The sequence below is a fragment of the Hemiscyllium ocellatum genome, chromosome 2, assembly GCF_020745735.1.
Source record: "Hemiscyllium ocellatum isolate sHemOce1 chromosome 2, sHemOce1.pat.X.cur, whole genome shotgun sequence".
In the NCBI taxonomy this organism is placed as follows: domain Eukaryota; kingdom Metazoa; phylum Chordata; class Chondrichthyes; order Orectolobiformes; family Hemiscylliidae; genus Hemiscyllium; species Hemiscyllium ocellatum.
Genome location: NC_083402.1, coordinates 55,632,890 through 55,646,844, shown reverse-complemented (window position 1 = coordinate 55,646,844; position 13,955 = coordinate 55,632,890). Strand labels below are relative to the sequence as shown.

Below are 13,955 nucleotides of genomic sequence, written 5' to 3'. Positions count from 1 at the left end.
AGGCTTGGCACAATTCAATAATACAGACTAGTAATAGAAAACCCATGTAAGGTGACTTAATTATGTAGAAGTCCAGGCTCATTTACACAAGTGTGAAGGGGGATTGCTCCATCTCCTGATTACAGTTCATCACATTAAAAGTCATTTGATTTGCAGAAAATGAAAAAGAAAATGTTTGAGATTCTTCCATTACAATTTTAACAGGTATCCATAAATTCACCAAGAAACTTCGTAACCCATTTCTCATTGATAATAATGAACTGCTAGACTTCCTCTCCAGAGTACACTCAGATGTGGAAGTGGTAAGTACCTTTTTTATTTGTGTCAAGTAACAACTCAGCTGTCATTCAGTAAGTTCAACATACAGCTGCACTAAAATCAAGTTTTAATTCCCAGTTGTCTGTACTATAGATCAGTTCAACTGCTATCAGTTGGATATCAGTTTACCAAATTTCAGAATTGAAGCAATGTAGAATGAGTTAATAGGATTGATTTGGGGATTGAGCATTCTCAGCATGCAGTGTTAGTCTCAGGGAAAACTGACTGGGAAATTGTGGGTCCGTAGGGAGCATATCCTCCCAGACCCTAAACAGTGTGGCCATTTGCAGAAAAGTTGAGAAGATAGAATATGATCAGCAGTAGTGAGATTTTCAACATTGAAAGCGAAAAGTGTTGAAGGGTGAGATAGCAAATGGCTAGTCAGCAGGAAGAGGTCTATTTGAATGCAATAGCATGCCATTACTACTGAATCTCACAGAGATGCATTTGGGGGATTGAGTGAGATGTCATTGGGTGATGCAGAAGTCATTCAAGATTAGTAATGTAGGGAGATTGGGTTGATGAGAGAAACGTTTTTAATTCAATACTGAGAATGATCAAGCATGAGCCTTGGTGGAAGGTTGAAATAGAGTGAGCAGAGAGAAGATGGTGGCACTTACCCTCTCGGAATGATGAAGGTTATTGACCATCTTCCTGTATTGTTGGGCATTCCAGTAAACATGGAAACACTGAGCTGCATGGCAACTTCTGACCAGGTTGGCAATGTCTGGTGGCCTGGTGTCCATTGCCAGTCCCATGGAAAGAGGCCAGCACTCCTCTGTACCATCCTGTCCACTATAAACTCCTTATCTTAACTGGCAAAATACAATGACAATTTTCCTCTGTCCTCCACGTCCTGGGCATTTCATGCAAACTGTGCAGGGTAGTTTCGGACTGACAGCATTCTCTCTGCTAGCCAATTGAGTTCTAAATGTGGTGCCAACACCAGAAATCATGGAAAATCTCAGAAGTGGCAAGTATTTCCACCTGGGGCAAGAGGGACAGTACAACAAGCCGGGCATCATAGAGGTGTGGCACATAGGTTACCCATTTTGGAAGCTAGCATAAGAAATCTAGCTAGGTCTCATGGAGAGAAACCCATCATGAAAGTCACCAAAATAGACACTTCAGCTAAATTTTGCCTGAGATCAGCCAAAATGCTTGGCTTTCCTTTGATTAATTTAAGCGAATTGGGTGATCCTTTAGTCAAATATTTTTTACAGCTATGGATGCATAGCAGAATGGTGAATGATATTTTTCAAGTCTTCCTGTGAGGCAAAAACAAAACTTATTTCAGTCATGATATGGATTTGTTCTAAAGTGCTCACACTTGATTTATATGATATCCTACAAAGTTTTCAACCATTCCTTGGTCTCATACTCAGAGTAGGCGCATGGCTCTGAGTGAACACCTTATTCTGGTTTAAGCTGTTCGATCTAAACCAGCCTCCGTATGCCCTGCAGAATCCGATTAGTCACTTTTTCATATTGATGGACTAAACCGCAAAAAAACCTTTTGAAAAAATACAAGGAAAATCAGAAGAATTCTAACATCTTATATCTTAAGACTCTTGATAAGAATGATACAATTTAAAATCTATTCCACATTCATTCTCAATCCGTATGCACTTCTGTTGCATTTAGAACAGTATTTTATAAGTAACTGGTACTCCTCATATTCACAAGGGGAATGTTTTAGGCAAAAACCTCCCACAAGCATTTTATTCTGACTCAACTTTAAATACAGGAAATGTTCATACACTCAAAATGGAACTCCTATGGCACACGACATGGGAAATAAATGTAACGGCATTTACTTTTGTATTCATGTATTCACTTAATAAGACCAGAAGAAAAAAATGTCATTATCACAAAAAAAAAGGAATATTCAACAATAACAGCCTGGCTCATTTTAAAAGCCTTAAGAAGATGCTAATGACACATCACATACACTAAAAGGAATTGGCAATAATAAAAGTAGTTTGTAGTTAAATGAACAGAAATAACCATTTTTAAGAGATTTTAAGGCATTACTGTTTCTTTGAGCTTGGGAAGGGACTTAGGAATATTATTCCTTTTGAATGTTCTTGACATTTGCACATCATTGTGTTATTCTCAAAAATTACTTAGTGTTTTGCTTGTAACAGGGAATAACAGATTTAAGCATTATATTACCATATATTTTCCCTTGTTAACTTAGCACACCAATTATAACATTAAAATGTACGTTAACAATTAAATAGTTCTTATTCTAGAAATTCTGATAAGCTACATATAATCCGATATCAAAATATGAATACATTAAAGCATATGCTTTATTGATTACATTGTCACTTTTGCCTGCTCCATAGTATTTGTAAAATTATGACTGACCAAGATGACTAAGATTAAATTGTTTTAGCATACAGTGAAATTCCATGTTTCGCAGACATAACATTGGATTGAATTTTACCAAACGTCAGCTAGGTGTCATATTCATGGAGCATCATGGAGGGTTTCTCTCCTGCTAACTCACCTTGACTTTGATGAACAGACTCCCAGGACAAAGAATTGCACATGCCCCTGGCCATCTTGGAAGGACATACCTGACAGATGAGTGACCCAGATTCCTGACTAATCTCTGTGCAGCTGTTCAACTGACACTGCAAATCCGCTGTCTCATTGCACTGGTCCTTCAGGACTGGAGCTGCCCACTCCCTAACTGCAATGGTATGGAACTTCAACCTTGATCACCCCAAGCAGCTGAAGTGCAATTGGACACTGCCTTAGATTTACTGTGCCAGTATCCCCTAATTGACAGCAGCCTCCAGACTTGAGCGAGGGCTACTCTCATTAGAATCTGAGACATTTCTGTTTGAAGTGTGTTTATCACATATGCTACTTGCACATGGAGAAAGTGTGATATTGATATGGCATGATGGCATACAGTAACATGTCCACCCCTTTGAGAGGTCACTGCTGAAAAGCATAACCTTTTGTGTCTCCGCTAAAAGACAAGGCAAGACAAAGGCAGGACCATAGCCTGTAAATTCTGAATGAGACAGGAAAATGCAAAATGTCAATGCAAAGTTAAACAAGGCAGAGCATCCAAACAGACACAAAGAGAGTAATAGCTAAATAAGCAAGCAAAGGACTCATAGATGCACCCTGCTCTGATACTGGGATGGGTGCACTTTTTGTATGTAAGGCACCCAGCAGTAGTTTTACAATAGAAGGTGTCAGTGGACTCCAAAATGCAGCATTAAAGTTGATAACTGTATTCTAAATGATTGAGAGAAGAGTCACGGTGGTATGGTGAGACTAATGCTAAACTCTGAGAAATGGTGGGGGGAGGGTGAAGGCAGTCAGTCTCCATGGAGCATGCCCTGAGGCAAGATGGAAGCATGGAGGAGTAAGTGGCAAACTAGAGCCACCAGGTAGCTGCTGTGACTTTCATCTCAGGAATAGTTGCTGCCTAGTTTCTCTGTACCACATGGGAGAATAACAAACTGCATCTCAATAAGGTGAGAATAGGAAATGAGATGTAAATGCATGCTGCTCACAAACAAGATTCCAGACTCATTGTTCAAATCTTGAATGGAAATCAGACATTATTTTCTAAACATTGAGTGATCCAGTTGACCATTTTTCTGGTCTCTCATCTTGCCATATTTTCCTGACTGACCAGCTATTGCCTAGATTGTTCAGGGACTGGGAAAATTCATATCACTGTATTCTCATTTCAAAGAAACCCCTCATTAATCCCTCCTCAGCTAATTTTGACAACTCATACAAGTGATTCACTTTGGAAGGTTGAATTTGAATGCAGAATACAGGGTTAAAGCAGAATTCTTGGCAGTGTGGAGGAATTCTTAGGGTCCATGTTCATAGACCCCTAAAAGTTGACACCTAAGTTGATAAGGTTGTTAAAAAGGCATATGGTGTGTTGGTTTTCATTAGGAGGATTGAATTTAAGAGCTATGAGGTTATGCTGCAGTTCTAAAGAGCCCTGGTTAAGAGCTCTTGGAGTATTATATTCAGTTCTAGTCACTTCATTATAAGAAGGATGTGGAAGCTTTAGAGGGGGTACAGAGGAGAATTACCAGGATGCTGCCTGGACGGGAGGGTGTGAATTATGAAAAAGTTCAGGGAGCTATGGCTTTTCTCATTGGAGCGAAGAAAGAAGAGAGGTGATTTGATAGAGGTGTACAAGATGATGAGGGGCACAGATAGAGTGGATAGCCAGAGACTTTTTTCCCAGTGTGGAAATGGCTATCATGAGGGGGCATAATTTTAAGGTGATTGGAGGAATCTTAGGGGGAGATGTTAGAGATAGTTTCTTTCCACAGAGAGTGGTGGGTGTGGTAGTAGAGTCAGATACATTGGGACATTTAAGTGACTTTTGGACAGGCACATGGAAGATAGTAATTGAAGGTTATGTATGTTAGTTTGATCTTAGAATAGAATAGAAGGTCAGCACAACTTCAAGGGCTGAAGGGCCTGTACTGTTCTGTACTGTTCTATGTTCTATATAAAAGTGTGGGAGAAGGAGCATCTTCATACCTTTTCTAAGTGAGTATTCTATTGAACCTAAACAATAAGTGAGTCAAGCCTAATATTACTGTAACTAAATGTCCTTCCTTATTACCAAGATCAACCCACTTACCTCTCAAGTGAAGTCAACAAACTTCAGAACCCACAGATTCAAACTTGTCAAACTCAATTTTGCACTAAGGAGTGTATTTACCAATTAAGCAGCTAAGAAACCTTAATTTGCACATTTTGTTACTTAATATTTGTTACATAAACCACAGGTTCTTCTATATTCATTGTCAAACACACATCACAATTTGCTTTTTGATGTCCAACTCATCAATGACAATCAGATATCTTAAATGATCTAGTCCCATTTTCCAACATTTAGCCCATATCTCTCTAAACATTTCCTATTCATGTACCCATCCAGATGTCTTTTAAATGTTGTAATTATCCCAGTCTCCACCACTTCCTTTTCCTTTGGCAGCCCACACATGCGCCACCCTCTGCATGAAAAATTTGACCCTTCAGGTCTTCTTTAAATCTTTCCTCTCTCACCTTAAATCTATGCCCTCTAGTTTTGGACTCCCCTTCCCTTATTCACCTTATACATGTCCCTCATGATTTTATAAATTTCTGTAAGGTCACCCCTCAGCCTCTAATTTTAGATTAGATTAGATTAGACTTACAGTGTGGAAACAGGCCCTTCGGCCCAACAAGTCCACACCGACCCGCCGAAGCGCAACCCACCCATACCCCTACATTTACCCCTTACCTAACACTACGGGCAATTTAGCTTGGCCAATTCACCTGACCCGCACATCTTTGGACTGTGGGAGGAAACCGGAGCACCCGGAGGAAACCCACGCAGACACGGGGAGAACGTGCAAACTCCACACAGTCAGTCGCCTGAGTCGGGAATTGAACCCGGGTAAATAGCCCCAGCCTATTCAGCGTCTCCTGATAGTCAAACTCTCCAACCCTGGCAACATTCTTGTAAATCTTCTCTGAACTCTTTCAAGTTTAACATCATCTTTCTTTTAACAGGGAGACCGGAATTGAACACAATATTCTAAAAGTGGTCTAACCAATGTCCTGAACATCTACAGGCTAGTCTGTTCCTTCTAGCTTCTTTCCCACATGCTGACTGAACACAGCTATGTGGGCCAGCTGAGAACTAGCAAAGCCAAGTTAACTAACCTGAATAATCAGCAGCCCTAGCATTCAAACTTAAATGCTTTCATTATAAAACTAAGTTATTCCTCAACATGTGTTGCTCTTGCCCAAAGTTCAAAATTTTGGAGACTCCATAAAGCAACAGCAACCTGTAATTTAGTAATGTTTTTAATTTAATAAAACATCACAAGGCATTTCACAGGAAAGTTTTAAAGCAAAGTTTGACACCAAGCCACCTATGGAACTATTAGATCTAATATTGTAATACTAAAAATATTGGATGACTGAAAGCTTGCGCAAAGAGATAGATTTTAAAGGCTGTCTTAAAGAAGAAGAAAAGGAGGTTTGGTTTGGAGAGGTATTTTCAGAGCCTAAGGCCTTGATTGTGAATGGTGAAGGTAGAGGAATTAAAATTGTGGACGGTCAAGAGGCCAGAGTTAGAGGAGGGTGGGGCTAAAGGAGATTTTGTCTTAATACTCATGAAACAAGGGTATTGCTGACTGGACCAGCATTAACTGTCCATGAGAAGGTGGTGGTGAACTGCCTTCTTGAATTGCTGTATTCTGTGTGCTGTAGATAGACTCGAAGGAGCGCAGGGGAAAATAACTTGTCACTGAAAGAAAACTGCCATGTATCACCAAGTCAGGATGGTGAGTGTCTTGAAGGGGGATCTTGACGGTGATGGTGTTCCCATGTATCTGCTACCCTTTTCTTTATATATGGTAATGCCATGAGTCTGGAAGGTGCTGTCTAAGGACCTTTGATGAATTTCTGCAGTGCATCTTGTAGATTGTACACACTCAGTGTCAGTGGTGAGTGGGTGTTTGTGGTTGTGGCGCCAATCAAATGGGCTCTTTGTCTTGGATGGTGTCAAGTTTCTTGTGGTTGATGGAGTTGTACTCATCCAGGCAAGTGGAAAGTATTCCAACACACTCCTGACTTAGGCTTTGTATATATGGTCGGGCTTCGGGGAGTCAATCGTTGACTTACACACTGGAGGATTCTTAGGTTTTGACCTGCTCTTGTAGCCAGGTCAAAACCTAGGAACTTGTGTTTATATTGTTAGTAAAGTTCAGTTCCTGGTTAATGGCAACATCCAGAATGTTGATAGTGGGGAAAATTCCTTGATGACTATCAATTTTTGAATGTCAAGACTGATGGTTAGATTGTCTCTCATTGCCTGATATTTGTGTGGTGCAAATGTTACTTGCTATTTTTCATCCCAGGCCTGGATATTATCCAGGTATTTTGGTATGGTCTGCTGCTGCATCTGATTACAAAAATACAGAGAGGATACCACACAGATTTGAAAACAACGATGAGTTTTTTATTTTAAATAATTTTCTCAAGAACAAAAACAGCTGATTTTCCTGGCAGTTATTTCCCACAGGGCTGCTTTTTGCATGATTTATGGTGTTCCACTCGCTTCAATACCGGTTGTCCAATAAAGGAACCACTGACTTTTTCTTGTGTGCTGTCTCAGTCTTTATTTGCACTTTTCCCACTGCTAATGTAAAACAATCTGATCACCTAGTTTCTCAAAACTTTTGTTTAAACAGGTGCACTTCCATGAATTGAACCAAGAATCTAGTCAGGGACTGATGACTTTTAAGAAGAAAACCAACTCAGGATAATCAAACCCCTCAACCATTGGCTTTCTGAAGATGAGGAAGGCTCAGTTGCCAGACTACTATTGCCTTTCTTCACTCATTTATCTTGATTTTTACAATGAACTGTAGCATCTGTAAATGTTGTACAATATTGAACTCTGTATTTGAAAATGCACATACTGCTTATTATTGTATAAAACACTTATGTTAAAACTTTCAAAATTATGTTCTCATGATATTAAAGCTTTGCAAAATGTGCCTAATGCCTGGATCTTTATAACTAGTATAAGACCAAGATGGTAAATATTTACAAACTGTCCAGTGGCAATCATTCAATCATTCAAAAGATATTACAGCATTTTATATTTTGATTGTTTACAAGAAAACATACATTAGAAACAATCACTACAGTTCATAATCTAATGACAGACCCCTGCAATAAAATGATATATTACTATCAATGTACATATTTTCTCCTTTTCATCTTTTCCCAACAAAATGATATATTAGAAATTGCAAGATTTTTTTTCTGACCAATTCTCCATGAACATCTATTCTTCTCACCTTTGATTGCATTGTGCCTTTTTTTGTTATTCTGTTATATTAAAAGCACTAAATAAGTGAAGGTTATTGCAGATACAAGGAATGTTTTGGATCTGGGATTACCTGACAAATCAAATTCTTCTGATCAGCCATCACACATATTGGAAACTATGGGAATGTTCTGCCAAAAAGATGTTTCCTAAATTTTTGCTGCTCATTCGGGTACTGCAGTAGCATAGGTAACCCCAAAACCTCATTTGTGAATGTGCAAACTGCATGCTTCCAATGTCCTGAAAAGTGTTTGCCAAATCTCATTATTACATGGAAGTAAAATATTATCTCAGTTGTCTTGAGAAATTCTGAACTCTGAATCAGTAGGTGGCACAGCTGTTGAGGTGGGTTAATAGACCAATAGTCAGGGCTAAACACTTACCCAGTTAGCTGTGCAGTAATCCAAGTGGATGACACATTCAATAAAAAAAAGCCCCAACTAAAAGAAAGTTTACAGAAAAGATGCATTTCACACAAATTACATTACAGGTCATTTTTCTTAATAATGTACTTATGTACTATTAAATAGAAGAAATAGTCCTCAGGCATGGAATCTGCTTCGACTGTTACAATACTTACTCTTTCCATTGTCTCAACAATTCCACTGGCTCTGGATTGATTCTTTGTCCAACATAAGTTTTGGCAGAATTATAACTTCCTGCAGCTAAACATTAGGAAGACCAGAATCATCTTTTTCAACTCCCCTGCTAAGTCCATACCCTTGCTGCTGGCACCTCCTACCTGTGTCTTGGCTTGAAATAGACTGTTTCCTAACCTCAACACATTATTCAATCCTGAGCTGAGCTTCCAAATCATATTCTCGCAAAGATCTTCAACTTCTACCTCTGTAATATTGCCTCCCTGCCACTGCAATGTTTGTGTGTATCTTTGTCAACTCTAAACTTGCTGGATTATTCCTGGATACCATGCGGAATTAAATCCCAAATAGCCTCTGATTTGATGGCCATTGGGATTTCAGGGCCTTCAGGATAAGGATCCCACCTCCAAGATTTGCCAGCTGGTCAAATGTCTAGAAATTCTAAAGACACAGCAGTGCTGTAGGTGTACACAGGTGCCACTGCTAGGACTGCAGCAGGGATGAGGAGAAATCATTGAGGGCCCAGAACCTGGGTAAGTGGGCCCAACAGCCCCAGCGATGGTGACCACTGTAGAGGGCAGTGGAGACAATACAGACAGCCCTTGGGTCCAGCAAAACCTATTTGCCCAAATAGAAGCTGACTTCCCAGTCGCGCCAAAGTTACCAGGATTTAAAAGGTTTATTACCATATTGCATAGATCCCGACCACTGATGCAATGTCAGCAGTGCTGGAATGGAACCACTGATTGGAAAGTCAAGCTCGACTTTCCACTCACATGGTATAACCAGAGGGGATTGGGAAGACTGGGCTCTCAATCCCATACACATATACCCAATTGAACAGTCACTCTGCTTCCTAGCCAATTCCCAGAGTGAGAGAGCATTAAAGTATACTTGGTAGGTTTAACTTTCTCTTGGTCTGTCTCCTTTCTACTGTCAATGATCTTTAGTCCATTTTAAATTCTGTCATGTATATCTTATTCTGCACCAAATTCAATGTATCCATTCAGTGTGAGTAGGCAATTCAGCCATCTAAGACTTTTACAATACTACAATACAATGGTATTGTTCCAGTATTCCTTAGGATCATGACTGACGTAGACATGAATTAGATTTGGCATGGTATTATGGACCTGGCCTATCCACTAAATTTTCCATTTTTCTTTTGAGTTTCAAATGTTGAAGGAATACTGAAATAACTTTGAGCTCTATCATATCTAATACATTTAATCATTCCTTGATATTGTGCAGGTGAATCAAATTGAGTGAAGATTGGCTTCTGTGATGACCACAAGAGAAGTCCAAAATGACCACCTCATTGGCACTTCCTTTTGAAATTGATTTCAAATGTTTCAGCCTTGCCTTATGTAGGGCTACACATAGTTGAGATGTGAATATTTGTGCAGCTTCTTCCACCAGCTAATTGTTTAGTTTTGCGTCTCTACTCACAGCTGAATGATAGTGATGATCTGATCCATAAGTTGGGAGATCAACTTAGCTCTGTCTGTAGAATATCTCTCACTTTGGTATTCCATTCACTTTAGTTCTTGCATACTGAATTACCAAAGAGTTGTAGAATGAAAATGTCTCTGGTAGATCTTCTTTGTACCTTCCCCTTGGCAGTTGTCAACCTCCATGTAATGTGTTGGCAAATGATAAAGATGAAAGAATGAAAACTAACATTTTCCTACCCAGAGTGGTTCTCCACCACCTTCCCTTGGAAGTCTAGGAGGCAAGCACTTTTTTAAAAAGCTACAGATGATGCCAAGAACAGGCCTCTACTTCACTTTGTAGAAAGATATTAAAGTAGATATTATACACACACTATGTGTGAGATTGGTGCATAATAATGTCAAGAATATTACCAGTTGGCAATCCGTAACTTCCCAGTTTCACCACAGAAACTATTAACTATAGATGTAAAGAATTAAGGCCAGTTGGTAATTTGCCTTCCAAAGTGTAAAAAGGTAAAAAGCACCTGCAAATTCAATTTTTACAGCTGCTATAAATAGTCCATTGAAAATATAGCCAGTCGAATTGGCAACAGGATCTATTGTTATTAAGATATTTTGAATTATATTTACACATTCATTATTGTTTAACAGCAAGTCCACATGGTCAGTTTGTGAATATTTTCAGCAAATAATAAAATATGCATTGGATAAATTTTAATGTTGCACAAATATTCCTATGCCTTGACCTGATCATTCCAATATTTTGGAAATTGACAAGCAAAGCTGACCTAAGCGCTATAATGTTTATGATATGTGACTGCCGTCAAAAAAAGCATGATAGTTTTGCAATCTAAAACATTTGTGGTTTACCTTTTCTGTCAAAGATATTGTGTTGCCAAATATATTTACATACCATGGTGTTTCTAGTTTGATTTCTCTTAAATGCTAATTACATTTTGATCTTCAGTTTTATAGTATAACGTCCTTTGCTGAGGCACAAACTGTCAGAAGGCATCTTATCAGGGAAGTTGTTGATAAAGGTGCAAGTTATAAAAGGGACAGTTAAAGAACTTGCATTTATATAGTGCCTTTCAGGACACAGGACAATTCCTAAAGCACTTTACTGCCACTGAAATGCTTCTTGAAGTAAACTGACTGTTGAAATATGAAACATGGAAGTAAATTTATCCACATCAAAGTCCCATCATAACATTGAGATCATGGCTGGATGATTGTAATTAAAATTGCCTGCAATATCTTATTCCATTGTCTACTAATAAGAAGCCACAGACCCGAGTCTTGGACCTCAGCATTGTGAAGTCAGCACGACAAGTCCTCCAAATTTAGATTCTTAGGTAATACTCATGAGTGATTGGTGGGTTATGAGTTGAGAGTGCAATGCTGGAAAAGCACAGCAGGTTAGGCAACATCCAAGGAGCAGGAGAATCTACATTTTAGGCAAAAGCCCTTCATCAGAAATATGGTCTACAATGAATAGTCAAGAGCCTTGGATGGTGGATCATGTGGTTAAGAGGAAGTAATTAAGGGTTAGAATGGTCATGTTGAATGCTGAGAAGGTGTGTCAGGAAGGGGGGGGGGGGGGGGTCAGAATTCAAGTTTGAGAGAAGGTTTTGGGGTAAAAATGCCAGTGGGTTAAGGATCCAGAAACGTCGGTGGTCAGGGTGGCAATCTAAGGATGTTTGTTTATACAGATTTGGAGGTTGTTTTTCAAGGCAATCAGAACTGATATTTCAGGATGATAACCAACTCACCAACTCCCACTGTTACCTGGACTATGCATTGTCACACCCTACTTCCAGTAAGGACTCCAGCTCCATTGCAAAAGTTCTGATGAAGCCACTTCTGCATGGAGCCTCCATGGTAGTCTTCATCCACCATCCTGTATGCTTACCCTTATTGTGCCTAATCACCCAGTATCCAATATGGAGGACCACAAAACCCATGCTGAGGGGAGGTCAAACAAAGGGCTTAAGTATCTTTTGAATAATTCACTTTTTAAAAGAAAACACTTTCAATGATAAAATGTCATTAACTCCATTTAATTTCCTTTATTTCCTTATGAAATTAACGTTGAAGTTCAAAGAGCCCCTACGTCAAAAAGTCTAAAATGACTTGGAGTTGGCAAACAAACTGAAACAGCAGGCACTGTGATAATGACAGGTTCTAAAATCAGCCATGAAGCACTAATACAGTAATAATAGCCCTGAGTGAATCATGAGTTTTAAGGAGATGAGGTCCTTGTTCCATAATTGCCATTAAAAGGAACAGGCCTTTACCAATATCTGGGCAGCTCAAGTGCAGAGCAAAATAAGAGGAAAGGAAGAAGAGGAGCAGGAATAAGAAAAGGAGTGACAACTACCAGTTCTATCCCCAGCATGGCAGAGTTCCGAGATTGGGCATTCTCAGACTAAATTACGAGCAGAACTAGTGAAAGCATCAGCACTAATGACAGCTGAGATGAACAGGACAGTTTTGTTTTTGCCAGTTCTGAAGGGAAGGGAATTCTTGGTCATCTAATACATGACATAAGTGAAGCAATTAGACAGTAAAATGGTTGTTGAGCAGTCAAGAATGGCAACAAAGAAGTAATACTTCTGGCAGGCTTATAGTATTCCAGTGAAAGCTCAGCCATGTCAATGAATGATGTCAGTAAAGACCAGTAAATAGGTAAAGAAGAAAATGGAGGGAGGTGCTTTTTGTGTACCCAATCCAATTCTACACAGGTGGAAGAAAACCACTTACTAGAGATGCTTTGGCTGTTTTGCCACATGTAGAAACAGAACCTAATGATGCATTCCGATATGAAACACACTGCAAATATCTTGAAAGTGAATGGAGTAATCATGAAATCTAAAATGATGAATATTGTTGGTTATGATGTGGAGATGCTGGTGTTAGACTGGGGTGGACAAAGCCAGAAAACAGATGACACCAGGTGTCATCTGACTTCTGACATTGCTAGTTTTGTTTGGCAAGTTTTTTGTGACTTTGTTGTGGTCAGAAATAGTACTGTAGAATGAATCGAAACTAGATTGAAGTGACCTTAAATGGAGCTAATATATTCAAGCACATTAAGAAGAAGGTTTGTTTAAAAAAAATGTTTGAATAGCTACCTATATCATGGTGACATGGTTAGTTTGCTCACCCATTTATCGATCCCACTCTCATCCAAATAGGCTGAGAGAACCGCAAATCTATTAGACAGCTGGAGAGGCTGACACATCTACACTCTTACTCTCTTCTCGTCCTCACACACAGGTATAACCTCCTGTCCCTGACCACTAACCAAATCAGAAGAACCTACCCTAAGTGGTGTGACTACTTCCTGGTACATAACATATTCCCCATTGTGGTTTAGTCTTGAGCACAAAAACCCTAAGCTGTAGCTGCTCAAACTGCAAACACTTACAACAGCAATGTTTATTCTGGATGGCGAAAGTGAGGACTGCAGATGCTGGAGATTAGAGTCAAGAGTGTGGTGCTGGAAAAGCACAGCAGGTCAGGTAGCATCCGAGGAGCAGGAAAATCGACATTTCGGGCAAAAGGCCTTCATCAGGAATGTTCTGGATTGCAATGGTGTCCAGACAGTCCCATATGCTGAAGCCTTGATATCCAACCATAAGTAAAAAGTCTAAGTAATTATTTAATCATATTATTTACTTTTTTGCT

General features: G+C 39.3%; 1 protein-coding gene across 9 annotated transcripts in view; it reads left to right on the top strand.

Annotated features, from left to right (window-relative positions):
• The window catches only part of LOC132823183 (multiple C2 and transmembrane domain-containing protein 1-like), a 646,464-nt gene extending 638,587 nt beyond the window's left edge, over positions 1–7,877 (top strand). For 8 of the 9 annotated variants that reach the window (XM_060836773.1, XM_060836799.1, XM_060836780.1 and 5 more), the window contains 2 exons: positions 205–302; positions 7,569–7,877. In XM_060836773.1, coding sequence (XP_060692756.1) covers positions 205–302; positions 7,569–7,643 — 173 coding nt within the window. In that variant the 3' untranslated portion in view covers positions 7,644–7,877. Of the gene's footprint in view, positions 1–204; positions 303–7,568 lie in introns of those variants that run through there. The other variant, XR_009645516.1, reaches the window with a different exon arrangement.
• Positions 7,878–13,955: the final 6,078 nt, after the last annotated feature.